Source organism: Sminthopsis crassicaudata, chromosome 1, assembly GCF_048593235.1.
Source record: "Sminthopsis crassicaudata isolate SCR6 chromosome 1, ASM4859323v1, whole genome shotgun sequence".
NCBI classification, from domain to species: domain Eukaryota; kingdom Metazoa; phylum Chordata; class Mammalia; order Dasyuromorphia; family Dasyuridae; genus Sminthopsis; species Sminthopsis crassicaudata.
Window position 1 is genome coordinate 299,785,727 of NC_133617.1, and position 18,226 is coordinate 299,803,952.

Sequence of the window (18,226 nt, forward strand, 5' to 3'; positions counted from 1 at the left end):
TATAGATGGTTACTACGAAGGATGGAATGTATCTAAACAAGAGCTAGTTAACCAAAAAAAATCTAAATTATTGATAAAAACATTAAGGCACATAAGGTCAAGCACAAAATACGAGAAACTGTCTAGGAGCCTACTTATTTGCTAGAGATTTGCTTATCTAATTAAAAAAAAAAGTTTCTAAATGAAAAAGTTTTAAAGGAAGAAACTTGTCTTTTTATAACTACCAAACTAGATAATAATATAGTCAAAAAATAAAAAAAGCAAAAGCCCAGCAATCTGACAAAAATTCAAGAAAGGAGCTTACAATAAAACCCATGACTTCAAGTTTCTGTATATAAATGCAGTTTGGATAATAAACAAGATATACTAGAGATCTAAAAATCAAGGAAGTAAATTTGACCTTACAGATATCACTTAAAGAGCTGGGATGGGGTCCACGTCTAGAAATTACTTTGGAAGAACATGTATCTTATATAAAAGAAAAGAATAGCTAATTAAGAGAATTTCTTTTCTGAGAAAAAAACCTAGGAGTCAGAAGGGGAAGCAGGGTGAAAAACCACTTGAGCAAAAATCAGATGAAGGAGTACAATAATATTGTTGTGGCAGTATGCTATGTGAGCAGGAGAAAATAGAGGTCTTTGTAAATAGAATCTTAAAAAAAAAAAACAAAAAAAAAACTCTAGAAAGTAAGAATGATACAGCTGTAATAACAAACTACAATTGCTCAGACATCTACAGCTTTCTCTGCCCAAAGCAGAGCAGCTAATAATTCTTTGGCTTACCTTTATAACTTTATCCTTCAAAAGTAATGGAAGTAACAAAGTGAGCTATATTCTAGAAATGATTCACAGTAACAAAGAGAAATTGGTTAGTAGAAATGGCAACCTGGAAAAGTAACTATTCCATCTTAAAGTTATGAAAAACTATCACACTCTCTGAGATAGGTGATAAACAGATTTCAAAGTTCAGAGAAAGAATAAAATTGTGCAAAGATGTCAGCCCAGGAGGGATACAAAGCTCTCAAAGATGAAATTCTGAAGATATGAAAAGCAATTCTGGGAAGGAAAAGGAGACTTAGTTTAAAACGTCTCATGTAGATGCACAAGTAACTCATTAACCAACTCTAATTTTTAAAAGGTTAGGTAATTGAGGGCAAATAAAAAAGCATTAAGTGGTCCTATAAAAACAGTGTTTTAAAAAAAAAAAAACATTAGATTTCAGAATAAGCTGAGACTAAGTCAGGAATATAAAGACCAAAAAAAAAAAAAAAAAAAAAAAAAAAAAAAAAAAAAGATGTATTTAGCTTATATTGATGAAAAGAGAAGGATAAAAGATGGGATAGTACCACTGCCTAGAATGAATAAAATTACAAAGACAAGCAATAACAACAATAATAAATACATGCACTTTAAGGTTTACAAAAAGTGCTTTACAGGGATTATCTCATTTGATCCACAGCAAAATTACTCAATTCTTTATTTCTCTTCCAAACAGAATAGTCTTTGGACTGGAAAAGACAGACCAAAAGTAGATAACAGGCAATAGAAGCATAAGGATAAGCCAGAATATATTGGGAACTCATGACTGCATAAATTCATGTGACTAGGCCCACATGAACTACTTTCCAGGGTATTTCACTTAAAAAACTTGGAGTATGTGATTGCTAAACCCCTGTCAGTAATATCTGAAATAATAATAGTTGACATTTATCTATCTTTTAAGATCTGCAAAGCACTTTACATGCATCATTTAATTTACACCTCATAACAACCCTGTGAAGTAAAAACAAATCTATTTCGGGGATGGGGAAACAAGTTCAGAGAAATTACATGATTTGTCCATGATCACATAACTGTAGTAAAGGAAGGACTTGAAACCAGATCTCATGTCTAGCATTCTTTCCAAACAGACAGAAGTACCCCCATCTTGGAGAAGGCTAACATACTGACTTTCCACAAAGGGAACTATATAGGCCATAGAGATTAACTTTGATACTTATCAAAATAACAATGTATTAAAAAACAAGACATTCATGAATATCTGGAAAAGGCTGTAGTGCTCATAGGAAACCAGCATGGCATCATCAAGAACAGTTCATACCAAACTATCTGTTTTGCTTTTTGGATAATTTTGCTACACTGATAAGAGGAATGCTACGGATACAGTTTATCTAAATTTAATTTTTTTTCAATTGTTTATTGAGATCTGAAAATTAACTTTTATTAGTTGAGTGACCAGGAATTGACAGTTTGAAATTACACATTTTAGTGACACCAAGGCCTAGGCTCTGAGGTTTTGCTCAGCTTCTTCCAATCCTTAACTGGATTTTATGGGAGAAGCATCATAAATAGAGACAAGGCCAGGCTAGCAGAATGGCTTCAAGTTGTTACTTCCCAATCTCTGGACAAGCTGCTCACTTCTTGGCCAGGGTGGGAAGAGCCAACACTTCAGAAAAAAAAAAAGTCCAATAAATAATTCCAGATAATACCGTCCTATAATTACAGGTTTGAAAGTTTTTGTTGTAGGCTTATTTGTTTATGATTTAAGTTCTTTTCAATGCGTCCTTCACCTTCAATAAATAATCTATAATTTCCCGTGTATGAATATAATCAACCAAGCAATCTTTCTAATCACATAGTTTAAGAAAAAATCCTCAAACTGTTAACAACTTCATCTCGCTGCTGGAAGGGGAAATCAAGTTACACTGCTTCTCTCCTATGGAAGAGAATGCAAACCCATCCAGAGAGTAGAAAACATCTAAAATATAATTTATGACATTGAAACAAGCACAAAAGCAGCTGTTTTCCTTAACTGGCTCATTGATCAGAGTCACCCCAACAGGGCGCCTTTACCATTCAAACAAGTTTCTTTGGAAATTTCCCCTTCCTCAAAATAGTAAGTAGTCCTTTAGAACGATCCATGATTGTGTCCAAAAGTCTTTAAGGTCCAGATGAAAGCTGCTCTGCCGCCTCATGAACTAGACTCGAGGCTAGAATGGGAATTGTTGGGATGGGTGGCCCCGCGTGGGGCGACTTCAATAATCCCGGGCCTGTCGATGATGCGCGCGGTCTGGTTCCCTTTCTCCACGATGCCGATAATCCAGGCCTGGTGGCCCTCGCCGTACTTGGGGGACCTGAGCTCGGCACAGAAGCGAGCCGCGTGCTCCCGGGGCAGACAGATCAGTAAGCCCCCAGAGGTTTCCGAGGATGTTCCCTGGAGAAGGCCAAACCGCCCACTGGCCTTGCTGATGGCGGCCATCTTGGCGATGATTGGAAGGTTATGAATCACAAAGGATACTTGGCTTCTTTGCTGCTTCGCGAGGTTCTGGGCATGTCCCAGGATTCCAAAGCCGGTGACGTCCGTGGCAGCGTGCGCATTGTAAGTGTGCATTAACCCAGCGGCAGTTCTATTCAGCATGGCCATGCTGAACATGGCTTCTTGGTAAGCTAATTCGACATCTTCCCTGGTCACCACCAGGCGGATCTTGTTCCACCGCTCGGGGATGTCCAGCCACTGGTGGGCGTTGACGGCCACCTGAGTTCCCAAAGGCTTGGTCAGCACCAGCACATCCCCGGGGATGGCGCTGTCTGGCATGATGAACTCGTTAGGCTGGCAGACCACAGTGGCGACCCCTCCGATGATGATCCAGGGGTTTATCACCGTCTGCCCCCCGGTCACTGATGTGCCCCCTTCCTCAGCGGCGTCCCTGAAGCCTTTGATCATAAGAGGCATGATTTTCTCTCGTTCGTCCTCATTCATCTTTTGGCTGACACTGAGGAGCATCAGCATGTTATCACATTCCGTAATGCCCATGGCATAAAGGTCGCTCAGCACGTTGGCGCAGGCGATCCGTCCCATCATGTAGGGGTCGTCCACCAGGGGATAAAAGAAGTCCGTGGTCTGCACCAGCGACAGCCCGCCGTGCCTCAGCGGGATCACGCACGAGTCCATCCCTATGCCGAGGATGGGGGAGGCGGAGGGGGCGGCTGCCGCCGCCGGCTGCAGGAAGGGCCCAGCATGCGGCCCGGGCTCCTGGGCGGCCGGCCCCGCAGCCTCCTCCGAGGAGCTGTCCCCAAAGCCCAGGCCTAGGCCCAGGGCTCGCGGGGGCCGCTCCTCCAGCTGCTTCAGTCCCTCCAGGAGCGTGAGCAGCGCCTCCTGGGGGACCTTGCAGCCTCATCCTTTCATGTCCGAGAAGTTTGTCAGGCGCCAGTTCGGGCTCAGCCCCAACGCCTGCGGATCAAAGGGGCGATAGGAGGCCGCAAAGAAGCCGCCGGTCGCTGGGGGGACGGCTCCGTTCCCGACCGTCGCTGCCGCCGCAGCAGCCATAGCGCCTGCTCAGTCCCCCCAGCCCGCCCCAGACTCTCGCGAGGTTACTGATAACTGTCCTTTTACCGAGCGTTCCTTCCGCCTAGTCTGTGACGAGTAGAATGAGGGGAGCGGCTCACGCTGTCGGCGCGCCAGCTCCTGGGCTGCAGCTGAGGGCTTCTGCTGCTTCACTGGAGTGCGAACTCCCTGGCTGTCACCGAGAGCCTCCGTTGCTGCGCTGGAGCGCGAGCTCCCGGGCTGAGGCAGACTGGGTCTCCTGCTGCCGAGGAGTGCGCGAGCTCCGGGGCTGCTGCCGCAGAGCGCGCAAGGAGTGGGAGGAGAGGACGCGGAATGAGCTGAACGGCCCCACGCAGAGCCCAGCTTTAACTGGCTCGGGGCCTGCTTGCAAAGAGGCTGCCGGTGCAGACTCCCTCAGGGGGAGGGACTGTGCTCCCAGGGCCTGCTGCGGTTTTATCAATGACAAAGACACTGCTAATTAGCAGTGTATGATTGGCAGCCTGCTGTAGGGCTCAGGAGTCGCCTCATTCCGAGACAGGATAACTGTGAGGGGTTAAGTGACTTGCACAGGATCACATAAATTTTTTTTAATTAATTTTTTAATTATAATTTCTTGACAGTACATATGCATGGGTAATTTTTTTTACAGCATTATCTCTTATACTCCCTTCTGTTCCGAATTTTCCCCTCCCTCCCTCTACCCCCTCCCCTAGATGACAGGCAATCCCATACATGTTAAATGTGTTTCAGTATATCCTAGATACCATGTATGTGGATCACGCGGATTGTGAAGATAAGATTCAAATCGAGAGCGCCGGGATTCCCAAGCCCAGCCTACCACAGCCCCTTGTCCACACATTAAGCAAAACTTTAACAGTAAAGATCCAAAAAGCTATTAAATGAAGTGGGTCAGTTTAAAAGATGAAATTTAATGGAGCCACGTAAGTGAAAAGTCTTTATGTTTAAAAATTTAAAATTACAGATAAATTACAGATAATGGCAGCTCCCCCCCCCAAAAAAAAAAAAAAAAAAAAAGATCTGAGGCTTTTAGTGGACTACAAGCTCAGTAGGAAGAACGTTTGCATCAGGTCCACGGTAGGTAAAGCACTTTATGTGCTCTGGCCAGACCCCATACCCGGAGTGTTATATTCCGTTCTGACAGCATCTTTTAGGAAGGATATTAATAAACTAGAGAAGATATAGAAGCGAGCAAACTAAGAGCTTGGAATTCATAGCTGTATGAAGTCTGAGGCAGCAAAGCGGCTCAGAGCAGGGAGAAATTTGAATTCATAAGCCAGCCTCGGGCACTTGTACGTGTCAGACCCTGTGCCAGTCACCGAAATACGTCCGCCTCAGTTTCCTAAATTGTAAAAGCATAACACTCATTTCACAGTATTGTTGTAAAATGCTTAGCAAAGTGCTTAGTACACAGCAGGAAGTTTAAAAATGCTCGTTTGCCCTAGTCCTCCTCCCTATTCCATTGTTTGTTGTTGTTCTTTTTTTTTTTTTAATAGTTTTTATTTACCAGATATATGCATGGGTAATTTTACAACATTAACAATCGCCAAACCTTTTGTTCTAATTTTCCCCCTCCTTCCCCCTGCCCCCAAGATGGCAGGTTGACCAATGCATGCTAAATATGCTAAAGTATAAATTATTTTGCTGTACAAGAAAAATCAGAAATAGTGTACAATTAGCCTGTGAAGGAAATAAAAAATGCAGGCGGATAAAAATAGTAGTGGTTCATAGTCCTCTCCCAGAGTTCTTTCTCTGGGTGTAGCAGGTTCAGTTCATTACGGCTCTATTGGAACTGATTTAGTTCATCTCATTGTTGTAGATATCCACGTCTATCAGAATTGATCATCATATAATATTGTTGTCGAAGTATAGTTTATTGTTGTTCTAGAAGAGGATCTTCTACAGCAGGAAGGCAAGGTCATGACTTGCAAATGAATTGGATTTAAGCCCGGCAGCGCTATGCTAAATCGGCAGTCTCACTCTCTCCTCCAGTCCAGAAAAATCCAGAAAACTGGAGATGAGCTGAATGCTGTGGAAGACCTTGACCTTTTTAAACTAAAGTCTTTCCTAGATCTATTTGTCTGAAGCAACAACCATTCAATGATTAAGACTAGGTAAGAACTGAGGCAAAGCATGGTCTCTTTTACCTCATCAAAAAAAAAAAAAAAAAAAAAAAGAGGAGGAGAAAGATCAGTCTGAGAAAGACCCTCAAGGTGTTTGGATGAAATAGAAACTATGGCTATTTACACTAACTCTGAGTCAGCAGAACCCAAAGACCTAGTGTCTACCCCTGCCACCAGTCCTAGGAATTGTAGCTATTTGAGCTAGAGAACAGAAGACTTCTTTGGAGAGATGTGATAATGATCTACATGTATTGTATAGTCTGCTCCTCGAGGAGAGACTCCTTTTTTTTTTTTTTTTTTTTTTTTAATTTTATTTACAAGATATATGCATGGGTAATTTTACAGCACTGACAATTGCAAAATCTTTTATTCTAATTTTTCCCCTCCTTCCCCGCCACTCCCTCCCCCGTGGCAGGTTGACCAATACATGTTAACTATGTTAAAATATAAATTAAATACAATATATGTATACATGTCCAAACCGTTGTTTTACTGTACAAAAAGAATCGGACTTTGAAATAGTGTTTTTTCTTTATATCAGAGGGCAGAAAGACGATATTTTTTCCTATAATGTATAAATGAATATTCTCATTTGAAATCTTTCTTTGAATCTTTGACAATTTAACAACTTTTATTTAAAAGTTTTTTTTTTCAAAACATATGCATAGTTTTTAACATTCACTCTTGCAAACCTTTGTGTTCCAATTTTTTTTCTTTTTTTCTTCCTCCCACCCTCTCCTCTAGATGGCAAGCAATTCGATATGTGTTGAACTCATGCAATTCCTCTATATATACTTCCATAATAATCATGCTGCACATAGCTGTGTGATCTTGGGCAAGTCACTTAACCCCAGCCTCAGGGAAAGAAAATAATAATAATCATGCTGCACAGGGAAAATCAAATCAAAAAGGAAAAAAATGAGAAAGAAAACAAAATGCAAATAAGCAACAAAAGTGAAAATACTATATCGGGATCCACACTCAATGACCATAGTCCTCTCTCTGGGTGTAGATGGCTCTCTCCATCAAAGTAACAATTTTAACAGCTTCTCTGGGACACCATGAATTGAATTCAGTAATTCCACAAACTAGAATTTTTTATACCCTTCTTTTATACCTCAATGTTTGACTCTGGGGAAGTCACTTAATTTATGCCCCAATTTCCTCAGCAGTAAAATGGGGGTCATAATAGCACCTATTTATTTATTATGAAGATTTAATTAGATTAATATTTGTAAAGAACTTATTACAATGCTAAACACATAGTAGGCATTTAATGTTTATTTCATTCCTTTCTACATTAACCATTTAAATAACATAGTCAAAGATTATGTGGATTTTACTTCACATCTTTATTGTTTTGTTCAATAAAAAACAAAATATTTTTTATTACTTAGCAACATGATTTGGACATATTAGTTAGCAAAACATCTTTGTTTATTTTAAAAGAATATTTTTAAATCAATACAGATGATATTAGCAAGGAAGACATCAGAAAGATTAACTAATACCCCTCCCTATAAATATGAGTTTTATTTCTCAGCATTTATAGTGGACAAAAATGATTTTTCTATGATTCAAATTCTGAGAAATGTCATCTTCCTTGTCTCTGAAGAGAATGTATACTTAACATACTCCTGGTTCATTAAGGAGAGGATAAATCTAATTTGATTTTCAACTTTTAGTGTTAATCTAGCTGTATCTAGTTTTGTTTTCCCACTTTAGGGTTTGTCAGGACTGGAGTGCTTTCTGTAGTAGACACTTAAATGGATATTGAATGGTATTGGCACAGTGTCTGACACATTTGACTTAATGGAAAACATTTTTCATTTAACTATAATTCCAAGACTTCTGTTTTTTTCCTAAATTGTTATCTAATAGAACCTGTTCCTTTTCTGAGTACATTCACTTGTTTCATATGTTACACAAACAAAATAAGAAAGAAAATAAACATTTTTCTGAACTTTGTTAATGTGGAAATCCTGGAGTGGGGAGGTCAATGAAGATAAGTGGACCTAGGAGTTGACAGGTGAACTGTCAACAAAGAGATAAATATTATTGGCTATCGTCCTGTGTGAACCCCCAGAAAAGAAATAGCCGGGCATTGGAGCGAATGGGATTGGACAAATTACTGATAAATTCTAATTCTGGTACCTACCACCCATGTTATACCATTTTCTTGCTACCCCATAAAGCAGAGGGAAATAGATCCATTCTCAAGGAGAGTAGACTTTGCCATAGAAAAGGATGGTGTTTGTTTTGTTTTCTCTGATTAAAAATAAAAATGGATGATTGGCATTAAATGTCACATAAGGTGACGCAGACTTTGTAGTGACCACAGCTCCTGTGGCAGCTGCTGCCTGGGTACCATTCTCATTAACTTCTAGAAATGTCTTGTGGACAGCTTTTGACAAATACAGGTTAGGGTTTGAAGACATTCCTCTAAGATCACATTTGCCTTCCTCAAAGACATCTGTGATCCCCATTTTTTGGAGAACAGCACTGAGATCCAAGTTGCTTTCCATGGTGAACTGAGGAAAGGAGATGTCTACCTTTTCATCACACATAATAGTAGGACTGGTCCATTCTGTTATTTTTTCATGAGTCATGTTCTTTTCAAGCTACCAGGACAAAATAAATAAATAACTATTGTTAGCAATGAGAAATTTCTTTCCAAAAACTAGCTCACTATCCATAGCTGCTGAACACTACAAGAGTTTTTCCCCATTTTTTATTTTAAATTCTTCCAGGTTAGTTCCTTACTGATTTAAAAAGCTATCTTAAACTCTTCTGTCCTCAATTGTAAGAGTGGCATACAACCTGATCCTTTAACTATCTCTTTGGAGTTTAATTCTTTGAATAATCTATCCCCAGGATTCCAAGCAGCTCCCTATACTTCATATATCCCAGACAGATGAGTCTGGAGAGTCTAATGCTGAAACTGAAACATACTTCTCTGAGAAAAAACCCTTTCCATACTCTATGTCCACCTTCCCTTGATTTTTACTAGAAAGAGGTAAGATTTGAGAAGGTATAAAATTTCCCTTTGATTATGAAGAGATTTAGTTTGCATAGATCTTTATTCATGTAAGAATTTGTTGGATAGATATTTAAGAATAAATATCTGTATAATTAATTGATGGATCTTTTGCTAAGTGTTTCTGATAGCTGAAGTACAATTGGACTTCAGAAGTAAAGTCATCAAGTATCTTTTCTGAATGTGCAATCCACAGAATCACAATTTTGGTGTAAGAAGGTACCTCTGGTGTTTTGCCACAGTTCTCTTTTAAGGTCCCGACCCAGTTTCCCTAATTGTCCTATTCAGTTACTCTGCCTCAGGTTAAAACCATTCCCTTTTAAGATTAAGATAAAGGTCTTATATCTTAGACATTAGGCTATACTTATTCCCTCTTAATGTTTTATGGGATAAAGTTCTTCATCTATTTTAAACATCATTAGAGTATCAGGACCCTCCCCAGTACCTCCCTCCATTATGTCATCCTAGGTGCCTCCCCCCCCATTTGGCCATCCTCATCCAGGTACCTCCCCCATTATGTCATTGTTCTTGTTATCCCATAAAAGAATGCTGTATCTGATATTCAGGACTGGATTCTTTGAGACAATAGTCTTGTTCAGCCCTGGGACCAACTATGGATCCATTGGTCCCAATAAATCTCTCCATTTAATAAATTCTGTATTAAATACTCTCTAATCTCTGTCTTGCTCAGTTTTTTAGGCATTATACTGGGACCTTCATAACTAATGGCACCCATTGTATGCCCCTGATAAGTGGTTATCCAGCCTCTGCTTCAAGGCCTACAAGAATCATTCCATTCCACTTTTACAATTCTAATTGTTCATTAGTTTTTCTTTATGTTAAGCTAAATTAGTTTCTTTGCAATTCCCACTCATAACTATTGGTTCTTCCCTTTAGAGCCAAGAAGAACAAATTTAATCATTTTTCCACATGACAATCTTTCACATTCTTGAATACATCTACCATGATGTCCCTCCCTGAATCTTTTTTTCTCTAGGGTAAGACCCCCAGTTTCAAGTGCTGTCTCTTATGGCATGGACATAAAACTATTTACTATGTTATTTGCTCCATCTCTGAAACTCCCTTGTTTATTAAAGTCTATATTTAGTTAATTTGTTCACTTAAGATTTTATTGGTTTAGGTAGTTCCCAGCAGAGAAATTAAAAATATTAATTTACCTCTTCCATTCCAGTGAAGTCCTCAGGAAGCAACACAAACATGCTGAGTTTTCCCTTGATATAGTTCATCTCAAGAATCTGAGTCTTTAATTCTTCAATATAACCAATTTTAAATGTATTCTGCTGTCTCATCATCTTCACAGTTTTCTGTTCATTCTGTCAATAAAGGCAAGAAAAGCTATGGGAAAACTACTACCCTTTCTCACAGACATTCAGTCTTGTTCATGGCTGCTTTGGGCAAATAGCGATTGGAACAGAATCTGTGATTTCATTGACTTTGAAAACTTCCAGATAAGGAATTTTTAGAAAGTTACCTGAGGAAGGGGTGTCAACCTCAAATAGAAATGGATTCCTTGACTGCTTGTAGATTTTGAAAGCCACAAATTAACCTTATCTATTTTGCAATTTCCTCTCTCCTTCCCCTCCCCCCAACATTTCCCAATTACATTTAAATCTGTTTTTGGTCTCACTTGTATTCCCTAGATATGAGTTTGCTATCTTTGACCCAGAATACTAAAAAGTTAAATGGCATGGCCAGGGTCACACCACTAGTCTATACAAGAGGTAAAACCTGACTGCTTTTTCCTGATTTTGAGGTAGACTCTTTATCCATCACTCTGTGTTGTATCTATTTAATAATATTCTCAAAAATAATAATATAAAATAATTTTCAAATGACTGCTATCTTTAGTGGAACATGTATTTAAAGGTTACTACCTTGTTTAGCCAAAAAGGTGAATCTTCTGTTTTTTCATGGTCAAAACTTTTTTCCCATTTGGCCTTATAGTAGACAGCATTCACCAGCACCAAGACTGTGGAGTCAGTAATGTTGTCTTTGTCAAAGAGGTCCTTGATTTTACCTGAAGGAAACATCCAAGAACTCAAAGTGTAAGATTTTGTTGTTGTTCAGTTGCTTCAGCAGTGTCCAAGTTTTCTCAATCCCATTTGGGATTTTCTTGACAAAGACATTTCCTTCTCCAGTTTATTTTGCAGATGAGAAAACTGAGGCAAACAGGGTTAAGAGATTTGCCCAAGGTCACATAGCTAGTAAGTGTCTATGGACATATTTGAACTCAGGAAAGTGAATCTTCCTTTAGGGCTGGCTCTCTGTTCATTGTACCACATAGCTGCCCATAGCTGTAGTCAGATCACTGCATTGGCTTTAATTGTTAGGAAGTTTTCCTTCCATCAACATTCTTTGAAGCTTACACCTAATACTTACTTGTTCAGCTTTCTTAGGAGAAATAGAACAAGTGTAATCCCTCTTCCACATGACAGCCCTTCAAATCTATAATAGCATGTCCCTTCAAAGTCTTCTCTAGCTGAAACATCCCCATTTCTTTCAACTAACCCCCCTGTGGCAATTTCTGCAGTCCGTTTAGCATCCTGATGACTGTTTCTGGACATAACTTCTGCAGATGTACAGTTATTACCTTTCTTGTTCTAAACACTATAGCTTTCTTAATGGGGTCTAGGATAGTATTTGCTGGGGTCTAGGCAGGGAAGGGCATTGTTTTCCAGGGTCAAAACTCTTGATTCATACTGATTGCAAATCATCTGAAACAATCCAATTTCTTTCACATAAACTAATTACTCACCATGCCAGCCTCATCCAAAACATATTCTATTTTTTTAATTCAGGCATAGAACATTGCATTTATTCATATTAAGTTTCATTTTATTAGACTGAGCTCAAATTTCTAACCTGTTAAGACATTTTTGAGTCCTGGTTCTTATCTAATATGTTAGCTTCCCCACCTAGTTTTGTGTCAAATTCTTCTATCAATGCTGCAAATTTGATAACCATGCTATCTATTTATCTAGTAAGTGTAAAGGGCAAAAACTTTGGAGAAATATACTTAAGGCTCGGTATGATTGATTTAAACAAGGTGTTAACTCAGTGGAATTGATAAGACAATGGTTATCTAGTTTAGCATGTGAGTTCTCTAGTTAAGTATGATTGATTTAATCTTACCATTAAGAATGGTTCTCTAGTGATATAATGATTGGTTTATACTCAGTATACTGTAATGATGTAATTGTAATAGAGCATACAAACTGGGGACAAACTCAGCTAGAGGCCATTCTGATAGCTCTCCTGGCGTTATCACTTCTCCACTAAAGACCAAGGACTCTGGGCTTGATCCTCCAGAATGCCAGTCTGGACACTATCTTTTAATCACCCTGGTGTGGAAGCTCTAGAAAGCAATGGTACATTTTGTCAACCCAACTTGAGGGCTCTAGAAAGCAGGATATTACATTTGGATGCACTGACTGGCTGATTGGCTGAGACTGCTGACGAAGGGAGCACTGAAGGAGATAATAAAAATTTTGGACTTTATTCCTGACTATTCTTGTGGTGATTATTCTGCTGAAACCAAGGCTGGTCCGGAAACCTCCAGAAAGCTAACCAGAACATTACAAATAAAAATTATGAAAAAATAAATATAACTAATATGATTAATTTAATTAAGATATTATATATGAATATATGCTATATAAATATGAATAATAAATATGTAATATAACTAATAAATTATATGTAATATAATAATAAATATAAATAGAATGATAAAGATTCAAAGATAGGTCCCTGAGCATTAAACTAAATATCCTATTGAAAGCTGACATTTTAATCAACTACTCTTTGGATCTTGACACTCAATAATCTGATTTCACCTAATTGTAATGTTGTCTAATCCACATCTCTCCATTTCATTCACAAGGATGGTAAAAGAGATTTTTTAAAAGTGTATTGCTGAATTTTAGGTCAACTATAATATAGCCCATGACTAACCAGCCTTGTAACTGTCAAAAAAAGAAATGAGATTCATCTGGCATAACTTGTCCTTGAGGAACCTGTTTGAGTTTGTTTTTTGTTCTATGATCACTACTTCTTTTTTCTAAATGCTTATTAACTCTACTCTCTTTTTCAATTATTATTATTTTAGTAGCATTTTATTTTTCCAAATACATGCAAAGATAGTTTTCAACATTCACTTTTGTAAAACCTTGTGTTCCAAATTTTTCTCCCTCTCTCTCTCCCTACCCTTTCTTCAAGACAGTAAGCAATTCTATATAGTTTAAACATGTGCAATTCTTCTAAATATATTTCCAGATTTGTCATGCTATACGTAGGAAAAAAAAAAAAAACATGAAAAAGAAGAAAAAAAATAGCAAATAAACAACAAAAAACAAAGGTAAAAATACTATGCTTTGATTCATATTCAATCTCCATAATTCTCTGAGTGCAGATGGCTCTTTCCATCACAAGTCTTTTGGAATTGCCTTGAATCATTTTTGAAAAGAGCCAAGTCCATCACAGTTGATCATAATCTTGTTGTTACTGTGTACAATGTTCTCTTGGTTCTGCTCACTTCTCGCAACATGAGTTCACATAAGTCTTTCCAGGCTTTTCTGAAATCAGCCTGCTCATCCTTTTTTATAGAACAATTTAATATCCCATTATATTCATAATATCCAACCCAACTAATGGACATCCACTCCACTCAATTTTCAACTAACTCTACTTTTAATAATATAGTAGGTTCTAGAATTTTACCAGGTTTTGAAGTCAAACTTATTGTTTGCTGACCCCACATTTTTCTTCCTTTGGTCTTGCAGCATCTGATTACTGTCATTTTTGATATGTCAAAGATTAGTAACAATAGTCTAGAAATCATGTCTGTAGTTCTTTCAGCATTATCTAAGCCAAATTATTTGAACTCATAAAATATAATATTTCCCCTGAAGCCATGATTACATGGACCATTTAATTGGCTCTCAGAATACTCTCCTTTACATTGCTGTTGACCTTTTTATTTAAAAAAGGCAACACGTTCACATCAAATGAGTACTGTTTTTGGAATTAAATTTTGACTCTACTGCTTGTTATTTGTGAGTCCTCTGTCATATCTCTTAACATTTCTGAGTCTTGGTTTCTTCAGTTCCAAATAAATAGATGGAGTACATGTCCTCTGGAGTCTTTTCGAGGTTTAAATCCCATTATATTATGTATACATCCTGTCTCCCCAGTTGGGTTATAAATTTCCTGGATGCCTTAAACATTCTTGTATCCCACAGAGATTCTAGAGCAGTACTATATAGCAACAGCTAAGTAAATGTCTGTAGATAAATCAAAGGCAACATGCATAAATAACTCCATTCTTAGGAATCCCATCAAGTAGCCTGATGGTCAATGAGAGTGCTTGATAGCATATTGATTCTCTCAGTCCTGGGATACAAATGGGATTAGAAAGCTGTTCAGTCTAGCTTGTGACATCAGTAAGGAACAGACCTGGACTATTCACCTTTTCTCCATGAAATGCCATGGATTCTCAGCTCTGTGCCAAAGGAATTGGTTTTCTGTGTCAGCATTAAGTGAGGAGGTTTAGAAGCATAGAATAGTAGATTTGGAAAGCATAATCATCAATCATGTGGGCACTGAAGCCCACAAGCTTCAGCAACCTCCCCAAGATCATATAACTAGCTGGCAGAACTAGCTAGCACTGGAATTTAGCTCTATAGATCATTTTGATTTCTTTTAGGATCCAAAGACCATGAAGAAGGCAGAATTAAAAGAACAACATTTGTATAATACTAGTAACATCAGAAAGACAGCTTTGAGAGACTTAAGAATTCTGATCAATTCAATGAACAGCCATGATTCCAGGGGACCAATGCATGAAACATGTTATCTACTTCCTGACAGAGAAGTGATGAACTTGGGGTACAGAATTAAACATATATTTTTGGACAGGAACAATGTGACAGTTTTGTTTGACTATAATTATTTATTACAAGGGTCTTGTTTTTCTTCTTTCTTTTCCCTTTTAATTTGTGGAGTTTAAGAGAAAATAAGCATTCAGTGAAAAATAAAGAAAATAAATAGATGCATTAATTCAGATGTAACACCCCACAGTCTTAAGAACAGCCTTAATCTTAACAGAGTGAAGCTTCTTACTCTGCCAATTTAAATATAATCATATTATTAATATATCACAAAGGTCATATCTTATTTCAAAATATAATAATGGAAGAAGTGGAAAGAGTATTGATCTTGGAACAGGAAAACCTGAGTTTGAGAACGATCTTAGATAAATCATTTTAGCACTCTGGGGCACATTTTGCTCATCTATAAAATGAAAGGGTTGGGACCAATTACTTCTAAGATTCCTTCTAACCATGATAATCTGTAACCTGCTTATTAGAGATAACCATAAGAATACATAATTATGAAAGGGGGGATAAGGTTGGAAAAAAGATCAAGAGGTAAGATGTAACTTCATAGGTCCTGGGTCATGGCCCACAAAAATCACAGTAATTAACCCTGAGGAAAATGTGGTTGGTATTCTAGGCTATAGGTGAGCAACCTAGAACCTGTATTTAAAAGTGGCATTTAAATGTGATTGGAGTTGAATGGATACTTTTCAAGGTCTTATCCCTAGAAGATCCTGCCCAGTGACTTCTTAATTTAGACATGTCAAAATTCAAAGCATTTTGATTCCACCCACAAGTGATCTAATCACAGTAAAAAACTGTGCCAAGAAAGGGAGAGGTCCCATTTTTAATGAATAGTTCTGCTGCCTCTTCAAAATCAAACACTGGGTGTTTTTTAAAGGATTATGTGTACTGATGCAGCTTCTTGTTTCAATTCATGAAAACATTCTATTCACACTACATTCAAATCTTTACCTTTCTCTGCTTTCTCATGTATCCCTCTTCACTCAGGACAAAATATAAAATATTGAAAGAAAATATTAGGAAAATTGACCTTTATTGCTTCAGTTTTGTTTTGGCAAACCCATATTTCTGCAGAATTTAAACTCGCCCGAATCATCATCCAATAAGTATGAAGGATATAATTCCTACTCCTTCTCATCCAATGAAGAGTTGGAAAAGGTTGTTTGAGGATACAAGGATGATTATGGTAAATAGGAATGTAATTAGGTATTTGAAGAATCGGTGGATGTATGTATCATATTGAGAATTCTAAGATAGATCATATAACATATAGTGTGATTGGGATGAAGGTAATGGAGAAGTAATCTAGTTTGAAACTCATTGTAAGTGTGGCAGCTGCTTTATACTTAATAGAAATAGAAATTCTGAATTTCTTGCTGGTGTTCTCCTGTGTCATGTGGATGTTTTCCTCACTATACAAATAATGATGTTAAAGAAAAACATCTAGATTCCATTGTCAACCCCTTTAGTACTAGCAAAGCAATTTTTCAAAACTCTCACTGGATGGTTGCCAGTAGTATGATGTAGCAGGTAAAGTATTGATTCTGAACAGAAAAATAACATTTAAATAATAACAGCAAGATCAGAAAGACAGTTTTAAGAGATTTACAAACTCTGAATTCCCAGCAACTTGGTTGGAATCCCAACTCTGACACTTGGTCCATGATCCTATGTAAAACCCTTAACTTATTTTATCAGTCTCACATGTAAAATGAGAATGATGACACCAATAGCCCCAACCTGATAACATGGTTGTGAGGATCAGTGAGATAATTATGGAAAAGGCTTTTTAAACCATGAAATGACATTTAGATGTCAGTTTATATCATCATTACTGTTATTACTATTATTATTTATTTTTGTTTGTAACTTAGCAATCATTTATTCTCACCAGGGTTAATTTATTTCATCTTTAAAATAAAGGGTTTCAACAAGATGGATACTAAGATTCTCTTTTAGATCTAACTCATGATAAACATGCAAATTTAAAACTCTTTAGCTTTCCAACTCATACTGTTGATTCTCACATTCTTACCTTGAGTTTGACATTCAACCCAGAAATTAATTTGTTGTCTGGATTTTTCTGTATCTTTTCGAAAATCCACACTTTCAATGGTTGTATGGTAAAATTCCATCACATTATCTGAATATGCCTATTAGATTAGAGAAGTGGAAGATGTTACAACAAAATTATGTATACTTACCTAGCTCACCAGCTAAGTAATCCAATAGTAGAGGAAAATCAATCTCAGAAAATATCCATAGTCATTGGATATGGTAGAAAATGGGTCTACCCATTGCTACTCATAACCAGTCTGAATCAGACTACCATTTGAGCAATTGCACTGAATTTACATAGTCATGAATTAGGGCAAAATTAGGGAATGATACATTCCTTTCCAAGCCAGTATTCCATGTTCAATATATGGCCTATATACAAACTAGATATTTATAAGTGACATAGACCACATCACCATCATCATCATAGTCAATATTATTATTATTACTATTACTCTGGAAAATCAAAACCTAGTATACAAAATCTCATTTTATTTGTAAGATGGAAGTTTGATTCTGCTCTAAATTAGGAAATATCTTGGAATATTTTTTCCCAACTATATTGCATTATCATATCCTTCCACAAATTTAATTTTGATTCCTAAAGATAAGGATTCAGTTCAACCTTCTCATTTTCCAGAAGAAAAACAAAGGTGAGGGAAGTTAAATGAGTTCACAGAGCTAATAAGTATCAGTGGTAGGATTTGAATCTGGGTCTTCCTAATTCCAATTTTAGTATCATTTCT

General features: G+C 37.5%; 2 protein-coding genes across 2 annotated transcripts in view; both read right to left on the reverse strand.

The window, feature by feature from the left end:
* Positions 1-1,446: 1,446 nt before the first annotated feature.
* Positions 1,447-4,326, reverse strand: LOC141549461 (selenide, water dikinase 2-like). Its single transcript, XM_074279023.1, has one exon. It carries the CDS (start codon positions 4,324-4,326, stop codon positions 2,971-2,973), a length of 1,356 nt encoding a protein of 451 aa, XP_074135124.1. The 3' UTR covers positions 1,447-2,970.
* A 3,472-nt stretch (positions 4,327-7,798) lies between these two features.
* The window catches only part of SERPINB12 (serpin family B member 12), a 34,477-nt gene continuing 24,049 nt past the window's right edge, over positions 7,799-18,226 (reverse strand). The window contains exons 5-8 of the mRNA XM_074279024.1: positions 17,458-17,575; positions 11,397-11,539; positions 10,680-10,835; positions 7,799-9,085 (exon numbers count right to left, since the gene is read on the reverse strand). Coding sequence (XP_074135125.1) covers positions 8,681-9,085; positions 10,680-10,835; positions 11,397-11,539; positions 17,458-17,575 — 822 coding nt within the window. The 3' untranslated portion in view covers positions 7,799-8,680. The remainder of the gene's footprint in view (positions 9,086-10,679; positions 10,836-11,396; positions 11,540-17,457; positions 17,576-18,226) is intronic.